We start from the raw sequence: 26,961 nt of genomic DNA, 5'->3' as shown, positions 1-26,961 counted from the left end.
CAGGCCAATGTTTTTGAGCTTCAATTTTATTGAACGTCACATTCCAACTCGTACAAATGATCAAAGTGTGGCTAGATTTTTGTCATTTTTCTCCTATGTGAATGGATATCTTGAGATGATCAATTATGAGCATGTTGACCAACGCTCGTGTCAAAAGAGCGCTACCAACAGCATCCGATGGTCCTTATTTGCTCCGATCAAATATATCATGAAACAAAGAAATCATGAGCGCAGCAGCAGACAGTGAACCCGTTGCCGACAGTGATGAAGAAAAGATCTTTGGACCGCCTGAATATTACCCTGTGCTTTCATCCTCAGAATCATGGCACGAATCCGAGGAACCCTCCTCGCAATCAGACGACGAGGAGACTGCAGAGGATGCAAGCGAGGAAGATCAAATCAAGAGTGAAGACGAAGGCTCGCAATCAGAGTCTGATCTGAAAAAAGGGAAACAGAGACCTGCTTCTACGAAATCGCAACTATCATTCGACAAGAGCGCCGTACAAGCATATAGGACCCTGCTTAAAGATATGCACGTCGATGCCGATTCGAAAACATGGAATAAACAACAAAACGTCAGTCTGTCTACCGTCGGCTTAGTTCAATGGACCGGAAAGGAAAATGATACTTTTTTCACGGCCCTCGCCCGCAAAGGGAGGGGAAATGTTGGTGAAATCGCGCAACAAATTAAATCCAAGTCACGGCTGGAAGTGGCTGATTACATTGAATTCCTGGAAGAGAGGTTGCAGCGCCATCGACTTTCGGAGCCATCTCTTCTTGAAGCGGAAGTTCCAGCCGCGGTGGAGATTAGTGAAGAGCTAGAAGAAGTTCTTAACCACTTTGCGGAAACTGTTGCCCTCGAAGAGCAGAGGAAAGACCTCTTCGACGCAGAAAAAGAGCATGGTTTGTCTGAATACTGGATCCTCGACAGAGCTAAGGCAGATCAGATCGAAGAGTTACTGGCCTCAGATGACGAAGAGGCCCTCCCAGAAGCCATCTCGCTAAGTGCCGGTTTACTCGATCTCAAGAATTGGGTCCAACTATCTCAAAAAGTCTTTATGAATCCCGGTAAATCTCGACCAGAAGACAGCTGGAAAAACGTCGCCCAAAAAGGAGAAATGCCATCACTCACAGCAGACGCATTGGGAGAATTCTATGACCTCACTGTCGATCTCGTCATCCGCTTGATGGAGGAGGCACACAAAACCGCATTGGACAGATTAGACAAAGAACGGAGGCATAGACAAGTACCTGTTGTGAGAAAAAAGGATGTGCAGAGAGCTCTGACTACAATGGGCATGAAGCACAATACATTTGAGTATTATGTCAATCTTCCTCGCCGACTGAAGCTCGATGTCACAAGAGGAAAGCGCAAGGGAAAAGCCAAAAATTATGTTTCGTGGGACAAAGTCGAACGAATGCTATCTATAAAGCGTCAAAAAAAAGCCAAAGGAAGTTCAGATTCTTCCGATGATTCCTCTGAAGAGGATGCAGAGAATGATGAAAAAGCCGACGATGACAGCCAAGAAGAAGACCTCGACAAATTTGGCTCATCAGAAGACGAGAGTGACATAGCAAACCAGGACGATCAATCTAATCCAGAAGAAGAAGAAGAAGAAGAAGAAGAAGAAGAAGAAGCAGAAGAAGTCTCTAGCGCCGACGAAGCCAATGAAGCCAACGAGGACAACAACGTACCCGCAATCAAAACCGAGCCTACCGACGACTCACAATACGAAGGAATCAGTGAATCCGACTATCGGCAACTCGAAATAGAACAACGTCTAGACGACTACAATGACTMCCTCGACCGACAAGCCAGCCATAAAGAAGAAGCTCGTATACGAGTATTACTCGATGCTCCGGCAATAGACAGTCTCGTGCCTATTGTCAAAAAGGGCAAAGAAAAGCAAGAGGAGCCCCCGGAGATCACAGAAGACATGCGCAGAGAGATCATGCAGAATAATGTGGTGGTTGACTGGAGGAAAAATCTCGTGTATCAGGATGAGTGGGAGACTTATGGGATGAAGACGCGAGATGTCGAAAAGGATATTGCTGCCAATCGTAATAAGAGGAGACGTCTTGAATAAGGGTCGACTTTGAATTCTAAAGTCGTGAACGAATATCGTTTATGCCTTTTTTTATTTAGATTTGAGATGCCATATAATACCAAGCGACGAATTTACAGCACAGGTTGATTCACAATCATCGATTAATCTAACAGATACTTGTAATACACAACATTTGATTTGAAGAAAACACGAGAAATACTCCCCCTAGTTGCGCCTATCCTGTAGAAGAAATTCACACCAGTAGATTTCCCTTAATCTCCATCGAAAGAAACATTATCATCGCCGTGTCTTTGTCTCTTCCAAATTTGGGGTTTCTTTTGATGCTCCTCCAATATCACCCCCGCATATTTGTACAGCAATTGAAATGAAACCAGGAATAAAGACAAAGCAGAAGAATAAAATTGAAGCATGACATTAAGCAGCATAGCCATTACAGTTCAAGAGTTTTATAGTCTGCGGGAGGTTGTGCGCTCAATGGTTGAATGCCGTTGCTGACATCACCTTGAGCTTGAAATTGGTAGCGGTTGGCCATGCTGATATCAGCGACGTCGTGGAGAGCCCGAGTGGTATCTTCGCCTGGTCCTTGTAGACTGATTTGCTGGATTGCATCTTGCACATCTTTGACGCGCTTCTTGAATGCCAGTCGGTCGGCAAAGAGTTGTTGTCTGGTCAGTTCAAGTTCTCGTCGCTCAGCCTCGATGATCTCTTCCATTTCGTTGAACTGAGCCAACTTGATCTCGAATTTTTGAAGTGTGACGTTGACCGCAGCGGAGACGAGACGTGTCATTTCTCGCTCTTCATGAGAAACAAGTGCGCCAGCACGGGCAGCAGAAGCAGCGAGAGCAATTGTGGCTAGTGACTCTCGCTTCTCGGTTGCACCTGTCGACTCGGCTTCACGAGTATTATCAATTTCCATGGAGTCCTCTGCCTTGACTTCGCCCTCTTTACCCTTGCCCTTCTCAGCCGAAGGAGCCTTGTTCAATTGATCTCGGAGCTCCTTTCGGATTTGATCTACAGAACGACCCGCAGCAGCGGCTGCCACAGATGGCTCAGCGAGTTGAGCAAGGAAAGCAACGACTGACAGTACAGGATTATCGAGTTGACTGATCGGGTCCCGACCCTGCAGAGAACGGACTGTGGCATCTTGCGATCCATCGATCTCCTCAACGTATTTGTCTTCAATCTCCAGTTGAAGGAACTTCATGACACATTCCTCTCTTGTCCTCGTGCCCACGTGATCTGCAATCTGCTGCCAGTCGTCGTCAAAAGTCTCTATTCCTTCCAGGAGCAAGATGAGCTCTGAATCCGACCATCCTGCGGCCTTGTCTTCATTCCGGGTGTAATCGGCCTCCTCAAGACGGACGAAATCCGCCGCATTGTGGCTTGCAGGTAATCTGGCTTCCAAGAAGCAGTTAGGGCAGATGTCGTACTTGCGGTCAGGCGCATTATTACTGGCGGAAACAGGAGCAGATTTTGCATAATGGAATCGCATGCGTGTGCAGTCAATGCCGCAAGACCAACAATTGTAGGTTTTCCGAGGCTCTCTGATAGCAGCTTCCAAGGCCTTGTTTGTAGAATCGCCTGATGTGCCATTTGCGGCGGGCGTGTCTCCGTTTGTCTGTTTTTCCTTGTCCTCAACAGCAGGAGTTATCTCTTTGCCCTTGTCGTCGTAGATGTTACGTCGAATTTCCAAATTCAAATCGGTCTTAATAGGTGTTCCGGAGGCTGCACGATCAGTCGCTGCCAATTGTTTTCCAGGTGTGACGAGATGATTTGATCCAGGCTGGAATGAATGAAGACCGCGAGGTGTATCTGCAACGACACGGAAATGGCCTGTGAATGGGGGTCCAATGTTCGATGGCCGTGTTTGAGGGTCAACCTGACTCTGTTAGTACTATACCTTATCCAAATGATATAGTGGACTTACTTGGTAATTGATAAGTCCCCACTGCTCGAGGAAAGAATGAACTCTCATGATAGCGCAAACGTCTCCAGCAAGATTGCGGCGACATGCAGTCACAGTCAAGTATTCTATGGGGTTCAATCGATATGTATTGATCATGAAATCTCTGTAGTCCTTGTACACTGCAGGCGTCTTGCTTCGATTTCGTCCATTGAAGAACTCTTGCATCGCCTTCTTTTCGATGGGATGAATTTGATGCATGTCAAACCAAGACGAGTAGCTTGGTAGAATGATGGCATGTGTTTGGGAAACGAGGTGGTTGCGCGCTGATGCTTCGAGGGCGGACTTCTCCTGAACATCATCGGCGCTAGCATCGGCGTTGGCATCAGCACCCTGAGCTTCTGTGCCATCGTCTGCGCCAATGTCATTGTCATTGTCGGTCTCTTTTTTTGCTTCGGTCTCGGTACCGCCCATTTCTTCGTCTTCAGGTTCCGCGTCGTTGTCCTGGGGGCGCGGGGATGCAGGAGCATCTAGCGGGTTATCCGAGGCTGCTTCTGTGTTTTGAACGGATGCGTCTTGTTCTGGGACTATGAAAAGAGAAGTCAATGAGGGTTCATTTTGAAGAATAAGAGAAGCTTTACCAGGCTTAGTTGTCTCACCGACAGGCTGGACAACCTCTTGAGGCTGATGCTCCTCGCCGCTGCCACTCCGAACGTTGTGTGTATCCTCCATGATGGCGCGTGTGATGAAGGTGGATGATGATGAAGGTGTTATGATAGGACCTATGTCGATCGCTAGACGAGTGAAGCTCCTTCAGGCCAGGCGCAGTGGCACGCTGCGCGTCGAACGAGAATCAGCTGTCCGAAAAAGCAGCCCTTGAATCTCGATAACGATTGAAGATCTCAATGAGTGCTCAGGTCCAATGACTCGAGCAGGTATTGCGCGATTCGTGAGTGGTGGTGGTTGGTCGCGAACGAGAACGGGGATGGCTGCGACACTTCCTTCCCCAAAATCTCGCGCGGCAAGAGCACAGGCCTCAGCCACACGCGCTAGCCTGAAACAGCAAATGCGCCACAACTAATTAGCCACATAACCACTATCAATTTGTATACCTTCATTCTCTAGACGGTCAAAAGAAATGTCATGACAGATATTGCCATGAAGATGAGAGTTTACAGAGCGGCATCTAGGCTAGGATTTTCGTAGAATACTGTGCTATGCTGAAGGTATCCCATTCTCTACGTTCTCAGAGACAATAGCTTAGGTGTCTAATCCATAGGCCGACTGATATCTTCGCTGACAGCATCCTCAAGCAACAATCCTACGTAAAAATTGTCTGTCGTAAGTGTAGTTACATAGTACGTTACTCATGCGGTAAGGTTGCTATTCGATAACCCTAAGATGATTACTGGAACTATATCGGCCACTTTTGGACTAGCGCCATAGAAGCATCGCGTCCAACGCGTCCTGCCGCGTTATCACAGGCCAATGTCAATCAACGCCCGTAAAGATATCCTCATTACTCGACGACACACTGTCTAGCGGGCTGACCTAATTGTACATTTTCTGATATTGATGGCGAGTGACTATCTGTCTTCTGATTTTGACCCAGCACTGTATCTTCATTCCGAATTATCCAATACTTTACTACGATCGGAGATCGAATTCACCTCATTCTCCGACGACATAGAGGCATTGCAGCAACGTCGCTCAGAAATTGCAGAGGAAAACCGACGGAACGGCGTTGTGATACAGAGTCGCGCTTGGAAATTGTCAGACGTGTTTCGAAGTGATGACGATAGTCAACCATGTGCGTCTGTCGCTGATCAATCTCTAAGTCTTGATTGTATTGACAATGCTAGTAACTCCGACGAAATCATCGAACCTGCCCAGTTTAAGCCAAGGAATCATTATCGATAATTACCTCCCGTCAACACCTCCAGCGGCAATGGCGCCCTTCATGTCCACACAATCCACGATCACTGCCAGTCCACCATCGGCAGATTCCCGAAAGAGAAAGTTGGAATCATTATTGTCTACCGAGGACACAAAACGGCCAAAGACTTCTGATGGCGCTGCAGATGACGTAGATAATACACCAACAAGCACTTCGGGGATACGAACGCTAGGCGAAAACGACAGGGTTCCACGGACTATTGGAGGATTTATAGATGAAGAAGACGATGACGAGGATGCATTGGCAGAGTTTCAGGGGGGTGGCTACATGACATACTCTACGCAAGCCATCACAACCAGATGTGAGACCGTGAGACCGCAACAGAACACACTCAGCCAGGAAACACGTGGCCCATTTATTGACGAAGATGATGACAAAGATGAAGATAATTTGGATATGTTGAGGGGTTTATCTACGAATAACGATGCGGCTTTACTCCAGATAATCTCGCAGCCCACTAGCATCGAGAAATCACAGCCTGATACTACATCTATCGATGAGACTCTACACGACCCTTTCAGAAGCGTCGAAGAAAGCTCAGTCAATCCCATCAATCTACCTTCTGATCGAAAAGGCCTGATTACGATTAGAACATGCGCAGGGCGAGCGCATCGAGTATTCTCCCGAAAAGCCACAAACACAACATCATATGAGAGACTTGTTGCGAGTCGCTCAAAGACGGCAGAAGGCAAGGCTCAACGAAGCTATTATGGAATTGAAATACACAGGCTGCTAGACGATGCTGCTTGTGAGCTCAAAAATGCGAAACAAAAAGAAGCGTCAATACATATCGAGCGCTCTATTGAAACGCCAATTTATGAAACGGGTGGAAAGAAGAAACCTACCCCGATGTGGACTGAAAAGTATCGTGCACGGCGATTTGCAGAACTCATTGGAGACGAGCGGACTCATAGATCGGTTCTGCGTTGGCTCAAAGGCTGGGATCATATTGTATTTCCAGGCATTGCCAAGTCGAAGCATGCTAGAAATGTGGAAGAAGAAGGCGAATTCGCGCATCGAAAAATTCTCATGTTGACTGGACCCCCAGGTCTCGGCAAAACCACATTAGCTCATGTCTGCGCACAGCAAGCCGGCTACGAAGTTTTGGAGATTAACGCCAGTGATGAACGTAGCAGCCATGTTGTCAGGGGTCGTATCCGAGACGCAGTCGCGACAGAGAATGTGAAAAGTATCAGTGCTGGGGCTGATTCAAGCAAGGTGAACAGATCAGGCCGTCCTGTTTGCGTTGTTGTCGATGAGGTCGATGGTGTCGTTGGTGGAGCGGGTTCAGGTGGTGAGGGTGGTTTCATCAAAGCCCTCATTGATCTAGTCATGACGGATCAAAAGAACGCTGCAGCTCGTCCTAGCCAGAACTCGTTCAGTGGAAGGAAAAGAAAAGGCGACAATTTTCGCCTATTACGGCCCATTATTTTAATTTGCAACGATGCATATCATTCTAGCTTACGACCCCTTCGTACTGCAAATGTCGCCGAGGTGATTCACGTTCGACACGTACCGATGGAGAATGCCATTTCACGACTGAAACTGATATTGACAAAAGAGAATATCCAGTTTGATGCGGATGGAGTTCGACGACTTTGCGAAGCATCATGGGGCATGAGTGCTAAGAAGGACCGGACTGAAAGGAATCGAGGCGTTAGCGAGGGTGATATACGAAGCATTTTAGTTTCCGCAGAGTGGGTAGCACGCAAGCTCCGGGCGGAAACAGCGGCCACGGCTCGACTGACAAAGACCTGGTTAGAGGATAATATTCTCAATGATGCGGAATCTGGTTCTCGAGGTCTAGGAAGAGGTGGTGTTCGTGAGATCACCGATCGCGTCTTTATCGAAGGAGCAGGGTTTCCAGCCGCACCCGTTGGTGCTAATTCATTCAGTGACCCTTTTGATCAAGAACGAACCAAGACGCCCGTTGGTGTTGCAGAACTTCGGAGGCGGCATGCTTCTTCGAAATTGCGTGAGATGATTGATGCGAGTGGCGAATATGATAGATGTGCCACGGACTGCTTTATTGAATATCCTACTCGTACCTACCAGGACGATACATTTCTTTCAAAGCCAAATGCCGCTTATGATTGGCTTCACTTTCACGATATGATTTCATCCAAAATATATTCGAATCAAGACTGGGAGCTGAATCCTTATATGAGCCAGTCGATACTTGCATTTCATCACTTGTTCGCTGGAAATGGCAGTTCATCCAACAAGAAAAAGTTTGATGATGATAAAAATGAAGAAGAGGAGCATCCGTTTTCTGGTCCAAGAGCGGATTTTGCAGCTTTTGAGGCTACGAAACAGAATACATCGGTACTCGTCGGATTTCAGTCAACCTTTTCCGCACCTCTCTTGAGGTTGTTCCGCTCTGTCGATAGCATCGCTACGGATCTTGTACCGAATCTCATGCGCATGCTCTCCCCTGAGGTGAAACCGGTCATTGTGAGAGGTAGTGAGCAAACCAGTGTTGCTAGTGTCAGGAAGGAGAGTGAAAGAGCGCTTGTCCGAGCAGCAGTGAGAGTCATGGCTGGCTTGAATGTGACGTTTGAAAAAATTCGCATTGGAAATGAGGGTGCTCACGCAGGGTGGGCGTACAGGATGGAGCCGTAGGTTTATTAATCTCCAACTGATTTCTTTAATCATCTTGCTGACTCTCTAGACCAATCGACACCCTCGTTGGCTTCTCCAAGACCAAAGGCACAGTTCTTGATACTGGTAGCTTGGCTCCTGTCCGCTACGCGATTCGCCAAGTTCTCGACCAAGAATATCGCAAGGAAACTATGCGAAAACAGGGCGAGACGCTATTGGGAATATCCGGTCCCGGTCGTAAATCATCCAAGAATAAACAGCTTAGCAATGGTGATGACAAGGAAAACGTCAATGGTTCACGACCAAAGGTCGGACCAGATGCGCCAGGAGTCAAGCGAGATTTCTTCGGCAGAATTATTCGCAACAGTGAAACTGCACCTACGACCACGACAAGCATTAAACAGCGACAATCTGGTCATAAACGCAACTCGAGTGGCAACGATCATGACCGTAAGGTTTGGGTCACTTTTCATGAAGGGTTTTCGAATGCTGTGCGCAAGCCTATTACGCTAGCTGAGTTGTTGTCGGAGTTATAATATAAGAGTATCTGATGAAGAATGAAATTATGAAACTTGCATAGTCTAGTGAAGTATAGTATATTCATAAACAAAAGATGTTCTCTGGCGTCTCGAATGCATAAGCAAATTGCACAACATTAATTTATCCAACATATAAAACATACCAACGATATCAACTCTCATAACACACATTAGCCGAGTTGGGTATTAAGAAAAAAAAAATCAACAGCACAGGCTAAGACAGGAATGCATAGAGAAAAAGAGGCCAATCAATAAGCCGATCAATAAGCCAAAGAAACCCTCCTTCCATACCATTTCTTTCCGTGCTCCGTAGGCTTCAGAACATTCTCCCAAATCCACCCACCCACATCCGACCTCGAAATCAAATATCCCTTTGCAGGGGCATCCTCCGTACCAGCCCTGACGGTCTTCCGAACACCATCGACCTTCACAATACCGTCACCATTCAACAATGTTGGGCGCGTGATGATTACACCCTGGAAAAGAGCTGCATTTTCACTGATTATTTCTTCCATGCGTTTCTTGTCCTTATGTGGCTCAGCGAGGAGGGAATGATAGAGTGTCTGTAGACCGAAGGGCACGTCTTCTTTGGAGCCAGCGGGTATGGCGAGACCCGTTGTTGAGATTACAGTTACGACGGGTTTGTGTTCTTGTTGCTGCTGTTGCTGAGCCCGTATTTCCTGCATGGCAGACACCAATGCGGTGGTGGATTGTTCCGTGATGTTACGGTTATCCATCTCAAAAGTGAGCCATGTTCCCTTCTTCCGTTGAGGGTAGGCGCCAATCCCGGAAACGATTGCATCAACCAGCTTGGGCTCTGCATTGCTGTTCTTATTATCATCAGCCTGGAAAAGAAGGGTTCTCTTCACGTCTGCGACATTTGTGGCATCGCCCTTGACGATGCTGAGTCTTTGGGCGAGGATGGCGTCGGTGATACCGGGTTGTTTTTTGAGGGAGTCTAGTAATTTTTGAGGTGTGCGCGCAAGAGCGATTGCTTGATATTCGGAGAAAAGAAGGAGGCTAGCAAGGCAGGCATTGGTGCAGCCACCTGTTGCGCCGAAGAAGGCTACTGAGTAAGGCATTGTATGAGTTGGTGTTTGGATAACGAATTGATCGACTATGTTGGTAATAGTGTATGAAGCTTGAAACTCGAATAGTGTTTGAGTAGATGATTTTGTTTGTAAATGAAGAATGGATTAAATATACCCAAGGCCAGGATTCTCGCCAGCTTTATMCCTTTCCAAGCCGATGCCCATGAATATCGTCGATTTCCTAATCCGGACAAAATACAAGTGGGGTCAAAGTCTCTTTCTTCAGACCCTCCGGGGTCTAATCCCAATGCGGTTAGTCTCTACTTTATTTAATCATTCAAAGCTTGGAAACTGTAGCCTCAATCAGAAAAAATGATTGAATGTTGGCCCGACGAGAAAATTAATCTTTCCGATCGGTTTGATAATTGGCCCTTAGCAATGGGAGTTAAACTCGATTCTGATGAGCTCAGCCACTTTCCTTGTTAAGCTGGTGACTCACGATGAATATATCTCTCTAATGCTGGCGCACTCAATGTGAGCATGAGCTGCAGCCTGAATTGTCGATATTAAGGCGATGCTGTCATCAAGGTCCGTTGCCTCGATTAGATGTTGAGCGGACTCAAGGCCTCTGTCCGAGTCAAAAGAGAGTACGATCGCTCTTTGAGACTGGAACATGAAACATATTTCGCCAACTGACCGTTAGAAATGTCCCTGACAGTGGCTTACGGCTTACAAACCGACACACACCAAGGTTGATATGGACCCTAACCCTACCTTAGGGCTGGCAGCATTATAACGAGACAAAAGCAAAGAAATCAAATTTACCAAAGACTGCTACCTAGAAAATGGATCCATGCGACATCCGAACAGTCGCTGAGTAGGTCATATATGGTGTTACTGGTGTTGGGGGTCATTGCTTGCTAATCTTGGTTACGGTTCGCCAAAACAACGAAGCTACAAAAGGCACAAGTCTAATCCACAAAATCAAATTGATTAAATATCAAATTGTATCAGCATCCGGAGAGGCTTTACTCGGGTTTTGGCTCAGAAGCGTCAAGCTTCCGTCGTTCCCAGCGTTTCCACGCCACGAGCGAAAAATGTACAATAGCAACAATCCCAGCAGCAACAGAATATCCTATAATAACAGGTGAGGCAGCTTGACTCCAGGATAATCCTATACCGGCATTTACAATAGCAAATACGAAGACAAGATGTCCGAAATTGCGATGCACAAAGCCATAATTGGTCGGCCTTTGAATTTTTTTATACAGGCGATGATGCCAAAACCCGAGAAACCATTGCGCCAGTATGCCGGCGCAGATAATGTATCCGATAATTTGGTGTCCGCTCCCAAATGACTTGGACTTGTTGAACCAAGTACTGAGATATATGCCTACGGCTATCCCCAGAACACTAATCACCGAAGAGGCGGTTTGGCTCACCCAGTGCCATCGCACACTGCCGGGGAAGAAGCGGAGAAAAATGACGCCGGTGGGTAGGAGCAAGACTAATGGTAAGGTGGCCAAGACTGCGTGAATGATGGTGGGATAGTTGCTCGTGAGGACTCGCGGACGGGTTGCGTTGGAGCCGATCGGGTTTGTTAGAGAGGTTGGCAATGCGCCGGCACCTCCAGTAGCGCGAGTCATATCCAGAGTAAACAGTCCTATTGACCTCCGTGTGAGCTGCCCGAAGACTCAAAGTCTAGAGCACTAAGACAGTGACATACCATATTCAACATGCATCTCAAGATCGGCCGACAGTGAATTGCTCTTGATTCTTACATACTGAGCGGTATTCGGTCCCAAGGCGTAATTCCATGGATAAGCCATGTCAGTCAAATCCAAAGCTCCGGAACTCCAACTGAGGCAATTCTTGCAGCGCGCATTGACAGTCATTAGGCCATTGGACGTATTGCTTCCCGGAAGGACTTCGACATCTAATGAGGGTGCGAGGACAGGTTCTTTGTTGCCGGTTGCTATTCGGGGACTCAGAGTGATTCCTAGAATAGATTCAACATTTTAGCAGAGAAGGCTTTTTTTTTTTTTTTTGGATGATAATGATGAGAGACTAACCATCTCCCGATGCATTGGGGTAGATCACGAAGATGAGTGCGTCTTGCATGACCGTGCCTGTCCCGATCCCAATATACGAGTAGCTAGATGGCCCAGAGATGTGAAAGTACATATCCTGGGACACCGTTGGGTCGGCAACACTGAGTGCGAAGGTGAGATTTCCGGAGCTGGTTCTCAGCGAAGATATGTACACTGCGGCGGATTCGTCATTTTGGCATACAGTCGACGTCAAAAGAGAAAAGACTGTAGACAAGAACAAAGCTGTAGTTTGGTGAAATTTCATGGCGAAAGAAGATCGAAACCGGGGTGCTGAAATTTCGTGTCGATTCTGATCAGCTAAGATGTGCGCACCACAACCTTAATTTTAGGACCATGCTGCATTTATAGAACCTAGCCATATCTACTCGGTTGCCTGTTTAATTTTCACATCCCATTATGAAGGAGGCATTCTGAAGAATCACGGGACGCGGTTTCATAAAATGGAATGCGAGTTTTACGAAAGCCATACAAAATTATCCATCCTGTGATAGGGCAATCCTTTGATACCCAAATGCGTAAACTATACCTCTTTGAGAATACCACCCCACTTATAAGACTATTGCCAAAACCCTAGCCTGTTTCTTTGTTCGTATATGCAAGCATTGTTGGATAACGCTAACGAGTTCATCGTGCTTGACAGCTGCGCCTCTAATATTACGCACTCGGACCCTGTCAGGGATATGGTTGTAGCTATTCCCAATTCAGAAGGGGCTGAATTTAGGCAACGCAAATCCGTCCATGCACTCTATTAACATCACACGAGCCAATCTTGCCATTTTCACCGGTGACAACAAAGTAAATCAAATCATTTGTCTATCTTCTAGTACTACTGAACGTGTTTCATTGCAATGCCACCATTGGAAACGACGACCGAGAGGAAAACCGGGTTACGAAGAAGTCATGTGAAGTCACGAAATGGATGTGGGCAATGTAAAGCTAGAAGAAAGAAGGTATACTTTTTGTTTTGTTTTATCAGTTACGATGTTACACTGGCGTCTTTCTACGTTTGACCACGCGACACTGAGCCTACCGCAAGTTGGCACCGAATAGCATGGGTTCAAGACGCCGCGTGGAATTGGCCAAAAGAAGTGATACAGACAAAAAACAAGCTGACATTATGCTTTACATAGTGCGATGAAAAGCCCCCAATTTGTAGCAACTGTAAGAGAAGGAACTTAAAATGCGACTACGAGGATCTCTTCAACACCGAATCACTGTCTTCATCTCCACTGGGAGCCACCGAAGGAGGTGCGAACGATTTGAATATAGTTTTCGAGTTCAGCCAATCCGTAAACAGTTCGGCAGTTTCGGATCATCGCCCGAGGCTGACTAGGAGTGCGGTCCAACGACAAGGGAATGCAGAGGAGGAGGGTCAGGGCGATTTCAATGCTTGGCTTGCGCCTTGCCTCCTATTGCCCAGATATCCGAGCAATGTTCCCTACGCTGACCAGTCTGACCAATCCAATGAGCTTATGTTTCATTTTTTGACTATCACAGCAAATACACTTGCTCCCGACAGTGCTGCTGTATATCAATATTGGCAACAGATTGCATATTCAGTTGCATCCTCGCATGACTTTGTGAGGCATACTCTGCTCGCTTTTTCCTCGCTTCATATTGCGCACCTGCAACCGCAGGATTTTCAGAAATACTTGGTTCTCACCAGCCATCATCATGCGATTGCTATCAGTGGATTCAAAGAGCAAGTGGCAACAATTAATGGTGACAACTGCGATGCGATTTTTATCTTTTCTGCGTTGTTGGTCCTCACTGAACTGGGCTTGATGCGCCCTGTCTGGGATGATGGAAGTATTGCAGACATTGATCCTGTTGATAAGTTGATACAACAACTTACCGTCGTTCGTAACATTCTGAACTTGTGGCGCGACGCGAGACTGGTCCGCACCGAGCCTATGATCAGAGAGCTCATCGGCCACGGAAGACAACAATTTGCAGACACTCTCGTGGCGGAAGCAAAAGCCAGCTTGGTATACCTCGAAAAAATAGTCCAGAATATGATAACAGACCCCGAAGAACAGACGCTATTCTCAAGATCCATCTGGGAACTGGGTGTTTCCTACTACTTTGCGCTCTTGAGGCCGATGAGTTGGTTTTCGATATTGAGATGGGCAAAGGCGATTACCCCGGCTTTCATTATGTGTTTGAAGACGAGACATCCACTAGCGCTACTCATACTGGCTCAGTATTGTGTGTTGGTTCACAAAGTTAGTCGTAATCACTGGTGGATGAGAGGATGGAGTGAACAGATTTTCTATCATGTGGTTTCTCTCCTCGACGGTCAATGGACGCCATTCTTGAGACCGGCTATGACTGAAATGAATGAGAATTAATAAAATAAATGTTTATTCGGTCAATCTTCAATATTGATTGCTTTATGCAAGCTGATTCACAACTTCGTCACCACTATAGAGTAGATGGTATCGGAACCTAGTCTAAGCAGCACGACATAGTGACAGGAAGATTGATTAGCGAGCGTTTCTTTGTCAATATGTACTCAGTCTTTTCATTCTTGTTTATAAACAATTGTATGCTACGTATGGACTTCCTAACGAGTAGTTCGGCGATGGACGACAGCGTAATCCATACCGAATTCGGAATCAATGCAAAATTACAGCGAGACCCGATTTCTAGCGTATACTTGAGCTGCAAGTATTGCAAGACCCTCGAAAACGGTCATGAACCAGACCAACTGCAAAGAACTTACTAGCTACATTGGACTTGGTTCGTTTTCTAATGCATCGTTTGTCTCGATCGACTCCACCTGTAAATAGATGAATCGGATTTTAAGTGCTTCAGTCGCCGTAATAATCTCTCTGCCTGCAAAATTCTATTCTGGTAGTTCCCAATTTATGGATTTTGAAACAAAGGCCTTCATATTCATCTTTTTATTTGGCGGTCCTGAAGCTCCTTGATCCAAGCAATCGAAAGATTTACAGCGGGCAAAGAAAGACAATTTGATTCAAATGCGGAGGACGAGTCTCTTGCTTCATCAGGTGGTGTTCTTTTGGGAGGAGATTCGTGGAAGTCTACTTATCTGGAGGCTGCGCCGGCGTCGATAAACCTAACCCATGAATCTGCGAGGTATTTCAAACTCATTCATAGGGATTCTGCAAGTTATTGCTAGGCTAATGCTGAAACCAGAACGGTTCTCTCCCCGTGATTTTAATGCCGAATGATGCCCTGGCCTTCTATCAGAGTAATTCCGGCCGCACTCATACATGAAATTCGAGAGAGAAGAATTATCGGTTCGGCAATTATCGGACGAAGTTGCCTGGGATTTGTATATTTTGTATATTAGGGGAATTGATTGTTGGAGAAACAAATACATACTCATGTCGTCGGTGATGTTATTATTAGGATATATTAAATGATATTGTACACGTTGAAGACTCATGACACTACATGCGAGAAATGTGGTTGAATGTTTGATGTCAAGGACCAGGGTACACAAGGAACATCACCCAATGGAATATTACCTCATCCACTGCATCCCATAGACGAGGAATCAAGCCCAAAGAAAAATATGATAGAGAAAAGTCAATTCCGGTAGGGATTGAAGGTTTGTTGGGAGTGTCCTTTACATCTGAATATTTCTGGTCAAGCCAAAGAATAGTGATCCGGGTTGGCAAAAGTTGGCTTTTTGCTAACACGGTAAACTAGACGATCTGTCCAAAAGTGCGAAAAAACAGCGTGGCCCATCGCTAAAGCACCAAAGATGATGCCCGAAACAGGAAAACATATGCGTTCTTTCAATTGGGCGACGTGCCACCAGGTCCGCGACGAGAAGCCGCAGTCTTTCAGGTTGGATTCCGCCATGTCACGCCGGCGGGCGCAGAGCCAGGTTTGGTGCCACTGATCATATATGGTGAGATTGATATTCATACCGATGAAGGATAATGTACGGATGAGATTGGCGAGAGAAAAAGCCCTGACTAAGGTGGGATGCAAGGTCTCCGGAGGACTGAAGGCGGTGTATATAACGGAAAAGATGAGCAGCACTGTTAAATGGCATGGTAGGAAATGAGCCTCCCATAGCAAGTGAACCAGCGCCAGGGGTTGAAGCATATTCGGAAACGCCCATAATTGCGTCCTCTTCGACTTGATGTTGGCAAAAGGCATGCTATTGCGGAGAGCATATCCGGTGTCAAGAGCTCCCCACATATGGCGTAGCGCCTGCTTGTAGCGATTGCTACAGGTGTCTAATGTGCGCCGCCAGCCCTTAATGGGGCAGTCGCTTGAGACATTGCATTGTGATGCAGGGACATGCACAGCGCGCGTGATGACAGAGCCACCAGTTTTGAAATAGCATTTCAACATCATGTGCATATCCTCGCCAATCGCAGTCGGATCACTGTCCCAGCCACCTACTTGATTGGCAAGTTGGATAGGCAGAGAGTAGACCGAAGTAGGAATTGACACAGGCGAGCCTGGGTACATTGTCGATATCCCGGCAAACGCCCACATTATATCGGCACAGCGAACGAGGACTGGCGTCTCGGAGGAGTTTCGATCAAACAGAATTGGACAGCTGTATAATTGGCGATCTGCGGTATCGATGTGTTCATAATGGAGGCGTCGGACTTCGAGGAAGTACTCCTGTAATAAATGTGTGTCGGCTTAAATGAAATGTTAGATCAGCGTTGGTATAAAGGTTAAATGGAACAACATACCGTCCATGACTGTTATGACTACTTTGCAATTGTCTTCAGATAACTCATGACGATGCAAGTTTGTTATCTCGCGTGCAGCGTAGGCGACATTGGAGCTTTTACCGGCTATTTCCCCTGGCAAACCTACAGGGTGAAATGTGGCGTGAATGGCATAGAATGAATTGCCAAAACTGGAGATCAGCGTTTTCGCCTTTTCTACCGCCTCATTCTCCTTCTCTTCCATGGCGAGAAAGATCTAAACACAGGAACGAACGAACAACGAGTCAATTATTCGACATGCAAACGCGGAACTGTAGGGAAATCCAGTCTTACCTCGTACTGAGAAGATGCACGTGCGTGACTAGCCAAAACGCTCAGTGTGGTAAATAAAGTATGCAAATCTTCATGATAATTTGGCACAATAATGGCATGTATGAGCTCGTTGTTCGGGGGAGCAGGAGTGAGATATTGGTCTTCGAGTGAGTAGATACCAACATCGGCATACTTGGGCATTGGCCGTGGGGATGAGGGCGCAGAGAAGCTATTATCCAACGAGCCAGGAGATATGCTATTTGCATAAGTAGAATCCAAGATGAGTCCAGTGTCTTGCCTTTTGTCATTGCCATGAAAACGGGCTTGTTGCAAGGGCATAGTTGCCTGGCGCCAGAGACTGATTAAGGAGAAACAAAGACGCACTGTGAATGCAAGCATGTTGAGATGAACAAGAATCAAGTAAACGACAAAGACTTTCTGGGCAAATCTCATGCGCTCATGCTTGCCTTGAGGGGAACCCGGAGCTGACTGCTGTATAGTCAAGTCGCTTACCCACCACGGAGAATGTATAATGGTGGGGAATGCAGCTCCGAGAAGCAGCATAAGGGCGATTATACTGAAGCCTGAGAAACATCGTGACATCCATTGAAGAAACATGGTGATGAGACAAAATAGTACAAAAGAGCGCCGCCAATGCTAGATATATGCAGTGGAGTAGAGACAAACACATCGAAGAAAGGAGAAAATAGAATGAATAAGTAAAAGATTGGGATTTTATACCAATCTCTACAACTAGAGATAGGGAGGAGGGACAATAAAAGGATGAAATAGATTATTACATTACGTTTACGAATACAGTACTCGAAATTACGAGTAATACGAGTCATTTGGGCCATGCACACTACCTAGGCAGAGTTAGCCTCTGCGAGTTGTTTCCTTTTTGACTCAAGTGGGCAAGTACAGATGATAAGACAGATGAATGTACAAGGAGGGTATCATATATCTACTCAGATCCAGCCATCTTCCTATCCTTGGCAACTCGGTTCCTTCAACTGATCGTCTTTCTATCTTCCATCCTTCATTCTCTATAAATCAACTATCAACTGATTAGTCTCACAATGGCGTATAATGTCTTTTCCTCTCCCCTCTCCATTAATTCAGTGCTTGTCATCCTGCTTGCTCTTGCAGTCGCTCTTGCGTCTCCAATACATCAAACCATCATCAACAGCCCAAAGGTGTTTGTTGTCGGCCTCCCTCAAACAGGAACCAAATCGGTCGGAGATGCCCTCGAGAAATTCTCCTTTCGGCGACCAGAATTGAAGGATTTTTATTCCCGGTATCTATATTATATGTTCTCGGCCAACTACACAGCGCCTCTTATCTCCTATGCGCAAGAATACGACATACTAGAAGACATTCCTTGGGCAATCGCTTACAAAGAACTTGCGACCGCGTTTCCAGATGCGAAGTTCATTCTAACTTTACGTGCGAACGAGAGCGCATGGCTGGAGAGCATCGACAAGCACACCCATCGTCATAAATGGAAGGCCAATAAACGGATATTTGGGTGCAAGAAAGTCCGTGGAGAGGAATGTATAAGAAAATACCTGGACGCATACAGGGCCCATGTTGAAGGAGTTCGGGACTTCTTTGATAAGGAAGGAAACGGACGCCTTTTGGAGGTGATTATTGATGCGCCAATGGAGATGAGAAGCATTAAGACAGGGGGTGAAGACACCACAGTGGTCGACGATAAGTGGCTGTCATTGATTGATTTCTTGCAACTAGAGGGGCGCGTTGAAAGACTTGGAGGGTGGGGAAATCTAGGGCTGTTTCCAGAGAGCACTGCCAGTAACAAAGCGGGCAAGACGTGGAGCAAACTCCAACATGCGTGGGATAGAATGTTGAATGCGTGTGAGAACGGTATATGGAAGGGGGTCAAGTCCACTGTGAAAGTTGTCAAGGTCTTCGGTTTTCTCGCTGCGAGAGGCTTGTAAACGAGGTACAGCCTACTCTTCTTTTTTGTTTGTTCTGTTCTACGAGTGTTTTATTACAAGACTAAACAGTATGGTAATTTTTGTGGTATTTGGTTCGTCCTTTTTTATTTCATTTATTGGAACAATTTGTGCACAAGCTTTAATGAAAAGGCTTGTTTCCAAGCCACCAGATTAGGGGTTTCCCGGAACGGTATAATGTACGCAAAAGATAACCACCCCACGGTCACGATCTTTTGATTGAGTTTCGATGCGGACTCACTCCATCGAGTCTCTGCCATCCCAGGCAACAGCGTTCTCACGATAATCTACTGATCTCTCCAGGTGAGTCGCCTGAGACATGTGTACAGAAATGGGCATCGGCATTGATACGCGCGTACTTGGGACGACTTGCGTGATGTACGACTGTAAATTGAGTGCTAGAAGAAGCGGGGACGATATTGATGTGCTGCAGCGTCTTTTGTAACACTCTCCAAATTTAGGAAAAGAGACGTCATGAGGCAAAATATGAGTCCTGGGCATGTTATACTTTCATTCTGGGTTGCTCCTACTAACCCCAACTCGAATAAACTCAAACATGTTTGTGAATCCCTTAACATCTGATATAAAATCTTGCGTTTAGTAGGAGTTAGCAGTCGAATGAATTTAATTATTAATTATTTAAGAATGTAATTGCTATGACCAGTTATTATACAAAATGTGAAGCACTATGCTGCAAGGTCAACATAGATGCGATATGCCTAGAGAAATAATCCCATTCACCCACAGGCGTATCATGCTAAACTCCATCTCTCTTTCTTCTGTGGGAGTTTACTTCCTTGTCGAATCTTCTTTGATATTGACCTAGAGACTGACGTTTCCAATTTCGATGTCATCCCTACGCATGCCGTCCTCCACGGGTTCTGCATAGCTCAAAACCCCTATTTTGATTCCAAAAGCTCGGTCTTGACCCCGCGGGCCCCATGATCGCCCAGCACTCTGACCCAGTGGTAAGTGATACAACCTGAATCCGAAGTATCCAGAGATTGTCCCTATGATTGCGCTGAAAATCACGTCGAAACCGTGGTGTTTTCCATCCTGATATCGCGTCGTCGAAATGTATATAGCGACGGCAAATGGAATGAGAACGAGAGTAAGTAGATAAAGAGGAGGAGCGGCATTCTGTCGACGCAGTGAAGATGCTTCATCATGTATGCCTCTGCGCTGAAGTGAAGGATCTTTGGAAGTATGTAGAGTCCTATCAGTATAGAGGATCGGAATTCCCACTGAGAGTTTCATCGCTATCCAAAGACTTAGGTAAAGAAGACCTGCGAAGGCAACTAGCACGAAAGTTGAAGGGTTAGCATCTATCACATAACTCCCTAGCTATTTAGCTTCTGGGGAAGGGAAACTTGCTGCAGGTATGACCGCTGGGAAAACTGCGAAAGCCATCATTGAATTCTGAGATGCCAACACCACTGCCATCTTTGGCCTGACAGATCTGCCAATCAACTAGGACTGAACCTGCAGGATCATATTGCTCCAAAGAAAAGTGAGATTCATTGGCCGAGTCTGGATTGCACCGAGCCAGAAAGTCCGGTCGAGGTTTTCCAACCAGGTTCTTGACAGCCTGAGCAAAGAAAAAAGCCGTGACAAAGGAGAATCCGAGGCCCAGCCAACCTGTTAGCCATTCCCACAGCTCACGCCTCAGAACTTGACCACGCTGGCGCGCGTCTACACGTCGTACTGCCCAAACAGCTATTGAGCAACATACCAAGGCAATGATTGCTGCTGGGATAACACCGCACACAACTGCTGCAAGCGCGATTGAAATTGTATCCTTTTTATACGGAAGCGATATTGACGGATCCGACAAGCTGAACGGTCGTTTGGACGGACTAACGGCGGAGAAGCTGCCGGCAATAGCAACAAATACTCTGCAATATAAAAAATTCGTTAAAGATCCGTTCAATTGGCATCAACATTTCTGCTTACATGAGAATAACCCAATCCAAAACATATGAGATGATTAACCGCTGGGAAGCCATTTCAGAAAGCCTTATTCAGTCGATTTCTGAATGATCTTCAGTATCATTCGATAGTCTTGGTGAAACTTGAATGGAATATTTTGGATATCCAGATCTTGGGTGTCTTCCATGAATCATCGCTCGATACCTAAGTAGGCGACGGAAGGCTTTGATTATTACATGTAGGTCCTAGGTAGGATTTCACTAGATATGAAATCAAATTTCTACCAAAACTCTCACTCCGCCGATAGTAGACAGCAGACCGGCCGCACTCTTGTTCGTCAGGGTCGCAATCCAATTCGCGTGATTTATCCCTCAAATGGACAGATTCTCAATCATATTCAGAAGCGCGTAAACTATCCCTATTTAAGATGTAACAGTCAGCCTCAGCCTTCCGTGACCCGTCTCATGCGTTAGGTTAGCGTAGGTATCTAAAACAGATCATCCAGCCCCATTGAATAAGGTTCTTTGTGCAAAGTTACCCACATCGGATTCTTTGTTGTTCGTAAATCTCGTTAGCGTAAGTTATACCTAGATAGGATATTGTCTTGCAGGCTCGAAATGGTTAGCGAGAATCTTCTATACCTGTACGTACGTTTAGAGTAGTATGTATCAGTAAAGCGCGTAAACTAAGTCGTTTTAGTTAGGCGCTTCCGATTCAGCCTTTGTATTCTTCGCGATACAGGGCTGTGTTTCCAATGCAAAGGTTGGAGATCAGAATTTTGATCTTTGATTGGATGTAAACGATCGAATGATCGAACTGTAATATTAAGGAAGACATATTCCTTCGTATTGTCTTATCGTGACGCGTCACCAAGCTCGGCCAGGTCATCCGAAGTCCGCATGAGTAAAACTTCATTTCTATTTCTTCTTTAACCTTGAACAATTCGGCTGCCTAGTAGTTTGTCAAATAATACTCTCTGTAATAGGGACTGCATCAATTGTGACATATATAGATCTGAAAGTCGCCAATATTGCACATTTCATGATCTAAAGTGTTGTCGACGAACCAATTGACAGTTCAAGACTACTCAAAGCATTCTTTCAAGCTTCATTTACTACCTGGAATCTCTTGAATTATAGCTTACGAATCACCATGTCTATCGATCTCAGCGAGGCAGGTGTCATGACACCTTTCTGGCCTGGCACGAACCTAACTTCTGAACATGATGGGCAATGCTACGGAAACGTTACCTTGTGCTTGAACAACGATATTCTCTGCACTCTATCAACCTGCGATCTCACCCTGGCACACTTTGACTATATCCCGAATCTGGGCGCGAATGCCTTCCTGGCCGCTCTATTCGGCGTGTGTGCTCTGGTACAATTCGGTCTTGGTATTAGGTACAAGACCTGGGGTTTCCTTGTTGCGGCTATATTCGGTTTGGCCCTGGAGATCGTTGGATATGCAGGCCGAATTATGATCAACCAGAGTCCGTTCGACAAGAACAATTTTCTGATTTATCTTGTGTGCCTGACAATCGCCCCGGCCTTTCTTTCTGCCTGCATCTATCTTTGCCTCGCTCGCATCATTGTGGTATATGGTGAGAATCTGAGTCGCTTCAAGCCCCGGTTCTACACTATTGTCTTCTGTACCTGCGACTTTATCTCTCTCCTTCTGCAGGCGATTGGCGGTGCCATTGCATCAATCGCCACAGACTATACCACCGTAAGTGCCTTGAATACATTATTCCAATCAACGAAACAAGCTAATTCCAGGACCTGTGTGAATAGACTCAATTGGGTATTCATATCATGATCGGTGGTCTCTCCTTCCAGGTCTTTTCTCTGGTGCTTTTCATAGTTCTTTGCGGCGACTTTGCGTATCGTGTTTGGCGCAGCCCTTTTCAGTGGGATACAACCCGCAAAGAGGTTTTTGAAAGTTCTATCTTTACATTCTTCCTCGGCGGTCTTGCTCTTGCTACTTTGACGATTTTAATCCGCTCCGCCTTTCGTGTGGCCGAATTGTCTGGTGGTTTCCACGGATCTCTCGCCAACAACCAGGCTACTTTCATGGTCCTCGAGGGCGCAATGATTGCGATAGCATCATTGTGCTTGACTGCTCTTCATCCCGGTGTCGCCTTCAAAGGGACTTGGGCTGATGCAGACTTCAATTTCTTCCACTCAAAGAAAAATCAATATGACGCTGAGACCGAAACCGAGAGAGAATTGGAAACGAAGGCACCCTCAACACCATCGGAGGCTGTTCAACACTCGAATGAGTTTGCAGACCGCGGATAAATAATTCGAGTGTTTGAAGGATTTTTGAGATGAGATTAGTTCCGTGTCGGAAATTGGGAGAATGTTTTTTTCTTTGTGTTTGTGTTGACCTTCAATTAGAAAAATAGCTTTAGGTTTTTTTAGACTTCTATAAGGACCCTTTATATCCTTCCCTACCTAAATCTATTCTATGACTGTTAATTCGTAAATATTGCTCTCATCAAAATTATGTACATTAATTTATCAAGGAATAAAGCTTTTAAGAGGTTTGCACTTATCTTCAGCATCTTATGCTATAATTGCTACGATCAGCTATCCTTTCCATCAATCAAGCGCTACGGCAACAGGGGTTTCTTGTACAATTCCAGTCGAAAACGCGATTGAAAGCCGGGATCGGAGAGGAAACACCACGATATGAGGTCCCGCTATGGACATCTCCATAACATTTCCTGTGTCCTTTCGACGGATATTATTAGGTTGAAAGGACACAGCCTATTATTAAGATGTTATTGGGGGCAAAATGAAACAATCTATCAGCAAACAGGTGTTCTGTGCCGAGCTCCGGGAGCTCCGAGCAATACGAGACATACCATACCAGAGAAAAGTAGACAATAGTTCTCTCATTTTGGGTACTGTTTGGAGATGAGAACAGCCTACTTTCTTCTAGTTGGCATAGATGGCGCTTTGATATCTCTTGGTACTAGTAGCGGCAGTACTAGCTCTGGACCAAGGTATCAAAAAGCTGATTATGAAGAAAGGATTATGATCCCAGTGCATGGTTATGGGTCTGTGTTATGGTTCTCGTCCATGTGTTCTGTTGACAGGGTGGAGCTGCAGAACCTCCGGAGTCTGGGTCTATATCCCTTGAGACATCGGCTCAAATAGCCAGGGATAATCAAGCATGAGAGTGGCTTTGTCGTAAATTAATGCAAGGGAAAAGAAGGTTGGATTGTGCCACAAAAGACGCCAATCAACGCTTTAAGCTATGGACGCCACGTTGCGGACTACCAAAAACGGATATCATAGCTACCAACATTCGAAGATCTAGCCCCAGAGGTTTTTTGTTCACCTTGCAACGTGCTCACTAGACTCGTCTATCTCAGCCAGCGGGAGCAAGCTTTTTTCCCGAGTTCATGCCGGCCCAAATTAAGGAGCACCGTCAACTGATCCTCAGTAAACTCTTTTCTTATGGACTTAATTTTGTACGTACCAGCAAGGTCAGGAATAATCGTTTGTAATAGTTATTTTAACATTGGTCAGCCATCCATGGTTGAGAGATGTGACTCTTTTCAAGGCTGAACGCCCCACTATCGACTCTAGTCGTTATCGCCTATCAATTAATCAATACCAATGTGAGGGGTCAGATAAAATGTACTAGGTATTTAGGCTACGATAGCAATAAAGGACCACCTAGAAGTAAATCTCCGAGCCAATGAAATCGGGAGAGACATCGAACCCAGTGCCGATGCGTGTCAAGGTCAATTGCGATATTCTAGAGAGCAGAATGTAGCTTTAAATCCGTATTATCTCTCTTCATTCTGTGATTGCCTGTATCCAACTGTCACAGAATCGTGACTCAAGGGATAATAGCATTTGCTTCGTACCCGAAACGCTTGCAAGTTCTTTTGCATACCTACATGAAGCATCAAGCCATGTCGGCATTGGGCCGGCCTTAAGTGTCTGAGCGCAGTCGAGATCTGGGGCTATTTACATTCAGGAACAAGGCAGTTTCACCACGAGAAAAAGTCGTATGATTGCGCGATGCTCCGCATGTATTAATGCAAGAGTTCGCATGAGTGGCTGGGACACTTAGTTACAGTACTAAGATAAGGTAAAACCTCCGGAGTACAGCACATACCGCAATTGTAGCTGAATCAGCTAGTGACTACGTGGTTCAAGGTACATACAATACGTAAATAAGCTTTGAAGAGGTGTGGATCTGATTTACAGTTGTGGAGACTTAGCAGAGGAGATATCAACTTACTAACTTGTATGACAGCGTAAACTATGCCCTTCTTAGCTCTCTTCGTATTTGGCATGTCAGCTATGCATACGCCATGCAATTGGCTGGTTATAACGGGAAAGACGTGAACTAGGCTGGTCATTTTAAACAAGGGAATGAGAGTCATACGAGATCTAGCATCAGGAATAAGGTATGACTTTGAAGTTGTCAGCCATCTCTTCTACGAATGGAACAGGAGTTTCCACAAAGTTTATTTCCTGAACAGCTCCTTGTACATAGTATACGGTTGGGCTAGCTTCCTTTTAGGCCCATCAGTCTGAGTCAGGCTAGTCTAACAGTTAATTTAGCTTCGTATAGACAGATGGTCACTGCGCGACTTTGATTAGTCCAACATATTGTGTGGCTGACACACTATGAACGTTATGGTAATTCTCTTTCTAGTTGGATTTTCAAGATTCCTAGATTTCACTGGCTGCTCAGGCCACGTTCTCCTTCAATCTTGATTTCGGTACTCCGCCAATAACAGAACACATTTACCACCTCATACTACGTGTGCTAACTGTACACTCAAAGAATCCCAGTTTACTACAGGTGTCAAATATAGAAAATACAATATCTCTTTCACCATCAAGAATATGACCAAATAGAGTGCGCATTACTGGCGTTTAATAACAAGTCTAATCAGAAGCTCCTGTGCCCTCCAAATCCTAATGGTAATTTTGGTCTTCAGTTACTAGAGGACGTGAATTACGATTTTAAGGAGTATACCAGTTCAAAATTGTCGTTGAGCCTCCAATTCCTCAGGGTACTTAGGGCGTATGTCATGGTATGAAATTATGGCTTTCGATTTGCCAATTATTACGATCATTGCTTGACACATTCGTAAATTCGCTAAATCGCAATGGGGCTGGAAAAGATACGAAGTACTCGGTGAATTCTTTCGTACTAAGACCAGGCTAATTTCCGCCTAATACCGTATCGTCTATGATTCAAAGTTGGATTTCAACCTTTGAGCTCTACAATAGGCAAATGCTGTCCGTAACGCGGTTTTTCAACATCCAGATTACCATAAAAAGGAATCAATTCGTTAGGGCTAGTGTCATGAGTATCTCGTACTTCCTACACGTGGTGCACTACGAATTTACGCCAAAATTACGAACTATTGCAGATACAAAATTACCACTAAAAAAGCCTATCTTGCAGCCAAGGGATTCCAGGGTCTGAAAACAACATGGCGCGCTCTGAAGAACTTTCCCCGAAGAAGCTTCGAAGTGTTGGTTCTGACATGAAGCTGAACGATACCGTCAGCACTATGGCTACTTCTTATCACTAATGGAATAGTTAGCAAAAGAGGCGCACAGTTGGTCCTGATCCTTGACTCGGTCCCAACAATCAGCCCATCATAGTAAGTAAAAGGCGTACCAGGGCTGTTGGAAGGATTAGAGAATGTTCCAGGTAAGTAATTATTAGCAACCGATTGGAATATAACTACCATTGTCGCACAACATGTAGCTGTAGAAAAAGATTGGAGATCTTTTAAGTTTTTCCTCCTTTGATTCGAGGTTCCGCTACTCTTGTCGATCCTATAAGGCTATGGGTCTACAGCAAAACAATAATCAAAGCG

The 26,961-nt window shown here is 45.6% G+C and overlaps 8 protein-coding genes across 8 annotated transcripts; 4 read left to right on the top strand and 4 right to left on the bottom strand.

The window, feature by feature from the left end:
- Positions 1–224: 224 nt before the first annotated feature.
- Positions 225–2,087, top strand: BHQ10_002718 (uncharacterized protein; the record flags this gene model as incomplete). The annotated part of the gene is made up of 1 exon (XM_040874895.1): positions 225–2,087. The coding sequence occupies one exon, from the start codon at positions 225–227 to the stop codon at positions 2,085–2,087; it is 1,863 nt and encodes a 620-aa protein (XP_040731223.1).
- A 412-nt stretch (positions 2,088–2,499) lies between these two features.
- BHQ10_002717 (uncharacterized protein) lies at positions 2,500–4,704 on the bottom strand (the record flags this gene model as incomplete). The annotated part of the gene is made up of 3 exons (XM_040874894.1): positions 2,500–3,948; positions 3,997–4,559; positions 4,614–4,704. The coding sequence occupies 3 exons, from the start codon at positions 4,702–4,704 to the stop codon at positions 2,500–2,502; spliced, it is 2,103 nt and encodes a 700-aa protein (XP_040731222.1).
- An 843-nt stretch (positions 4,705–5,547) lies between these two features.
- On the top strand, positions 5,548–9,066 carry BHQ10_002716 (uncharacterized protein; the record flags this gene model as incomplete). The annotated part of the gene is made up of 3 exons (XM_040874893.1): positions 5,548–5,782; positions 5,835–8,547; positions 8,601–9,066. 3 exons carry the CDS (start codon positions 5,548–5,550, stop codon positions 9,064–9,066), a joined length of 3,414 nt encoding a protein of 1,137 aa, XP_040731221.1.
- Positions 9,067–9,329: 263 nt separating this feature from the next.
- On the bottom strand, positions 9,330–10,151 carry BHQ10_002715 (uncharacterized protein; the record flags this gene model as incomplete). The annotated part of the gene is made up of 1 exon (XM_040874892.1): positions 9,330–10,151. One exon carries the CDS (start codon positions 10,149–10,151, stop codon positions 9,330–9,332), a length of 822 nt encoding a protein of 273 aa, XP_040731220.1.
- Positions 10,152–11,128: 977 nt separating this feature from the next.
- On the bottom strand, positions 11,129–12,455 carry BHQ10_002714 (uncharacterized protein; the record flags this gene model as incomplete). Its single annotated transcript, XM_040874891.1, has 3 exons — positions 11,129–11,763; positions 11,827–12,099; positions 12,173–12,455. The coding sequence occupies 3 exons, from the start codon at positions 12,453–12,455 to the stop codon at positions 11,129–11,131; spliced, it is 1,191 nt and encodes a 396-aa protein (XP_040731219.1).
- A 3,374-nt stretch (positions 12,456–15,829) lies between these two features.
- On the bottom strand, positions 15,830–17,592 carry BHQ10_002713 (uncharacterized protein; the record flags this gene model as incomplete). Its single annotated transcript, XM_040874890.1, has 3 exons — positions 15,830–16,848; positions 16,903–17,137; positions 17,215–17,592. The coding sequence occupies 3 exons, from the start codon at positions 17,590–17,592 to the stop codon at positions 15,830–15,832; spliced, it is 1,632 nt and encodes a 543-aa protein (XP_040731218.1).
- A 680-nt stretch (positions 17,593–18,272) lies between these two features.
- Positions 18,273–19,151, top strand: BHQ10_002712 (uncharacterized protein; the record flags this gene model as incomplete). The annotated part of the gene is made up of 1 exon (XM_040874889.1): positions 18,273–19,151. The coding sequence occupies one exon, from the start codon at positions 18,273–18,275 to the stop codon at positions 19,149–19,151; it is 879 nt and encodes a 292-aa protein (XP_040731217.1).
- Positions 19,152–22,250: 3,099 nt separating this feature from the next.
- BHQ10_002711 (uncharacterized protein) lies at positions 22,251–23,395 on the top strand (the record flags this gene model as incomplete). The annotated part of the gene is made up of 2 exons (XM_040874888.1): positions 22,251–22,823; positions 22,889–23,395. 2 exons carry the CDS (start codon positions 22,251–22,253, stop codon positions 23,393–23,395), a joined length of 1,080 nt encoding a protein of 359 aa, XP_040731216.1.
- Positions 23,396–26,961: the final 3,566 nt, after the last annotated feature.

Source organism: Talaromyces amestolkiae (assembly GCF_001896365.1).
Source record: "Talaromyces amestolkiae strain CIB chromosome Unknown scaffold4.1, whole genome shotgun sequence".
In the NCBI taxonomy this organism is placed as follows: domain Eukaryota; kingdom Fungi; phylum Ascomycota; class Eurotiomycetes; order Eurotiales; family Trichocomaceae; genus Talaromyces; species Talaromyces amestolkiae.
The sequence above is the reverse complement of the archived record's forward strand: the minus strand, read 5'-3'. Positions and strand labels throughout refer to the sequence as shown.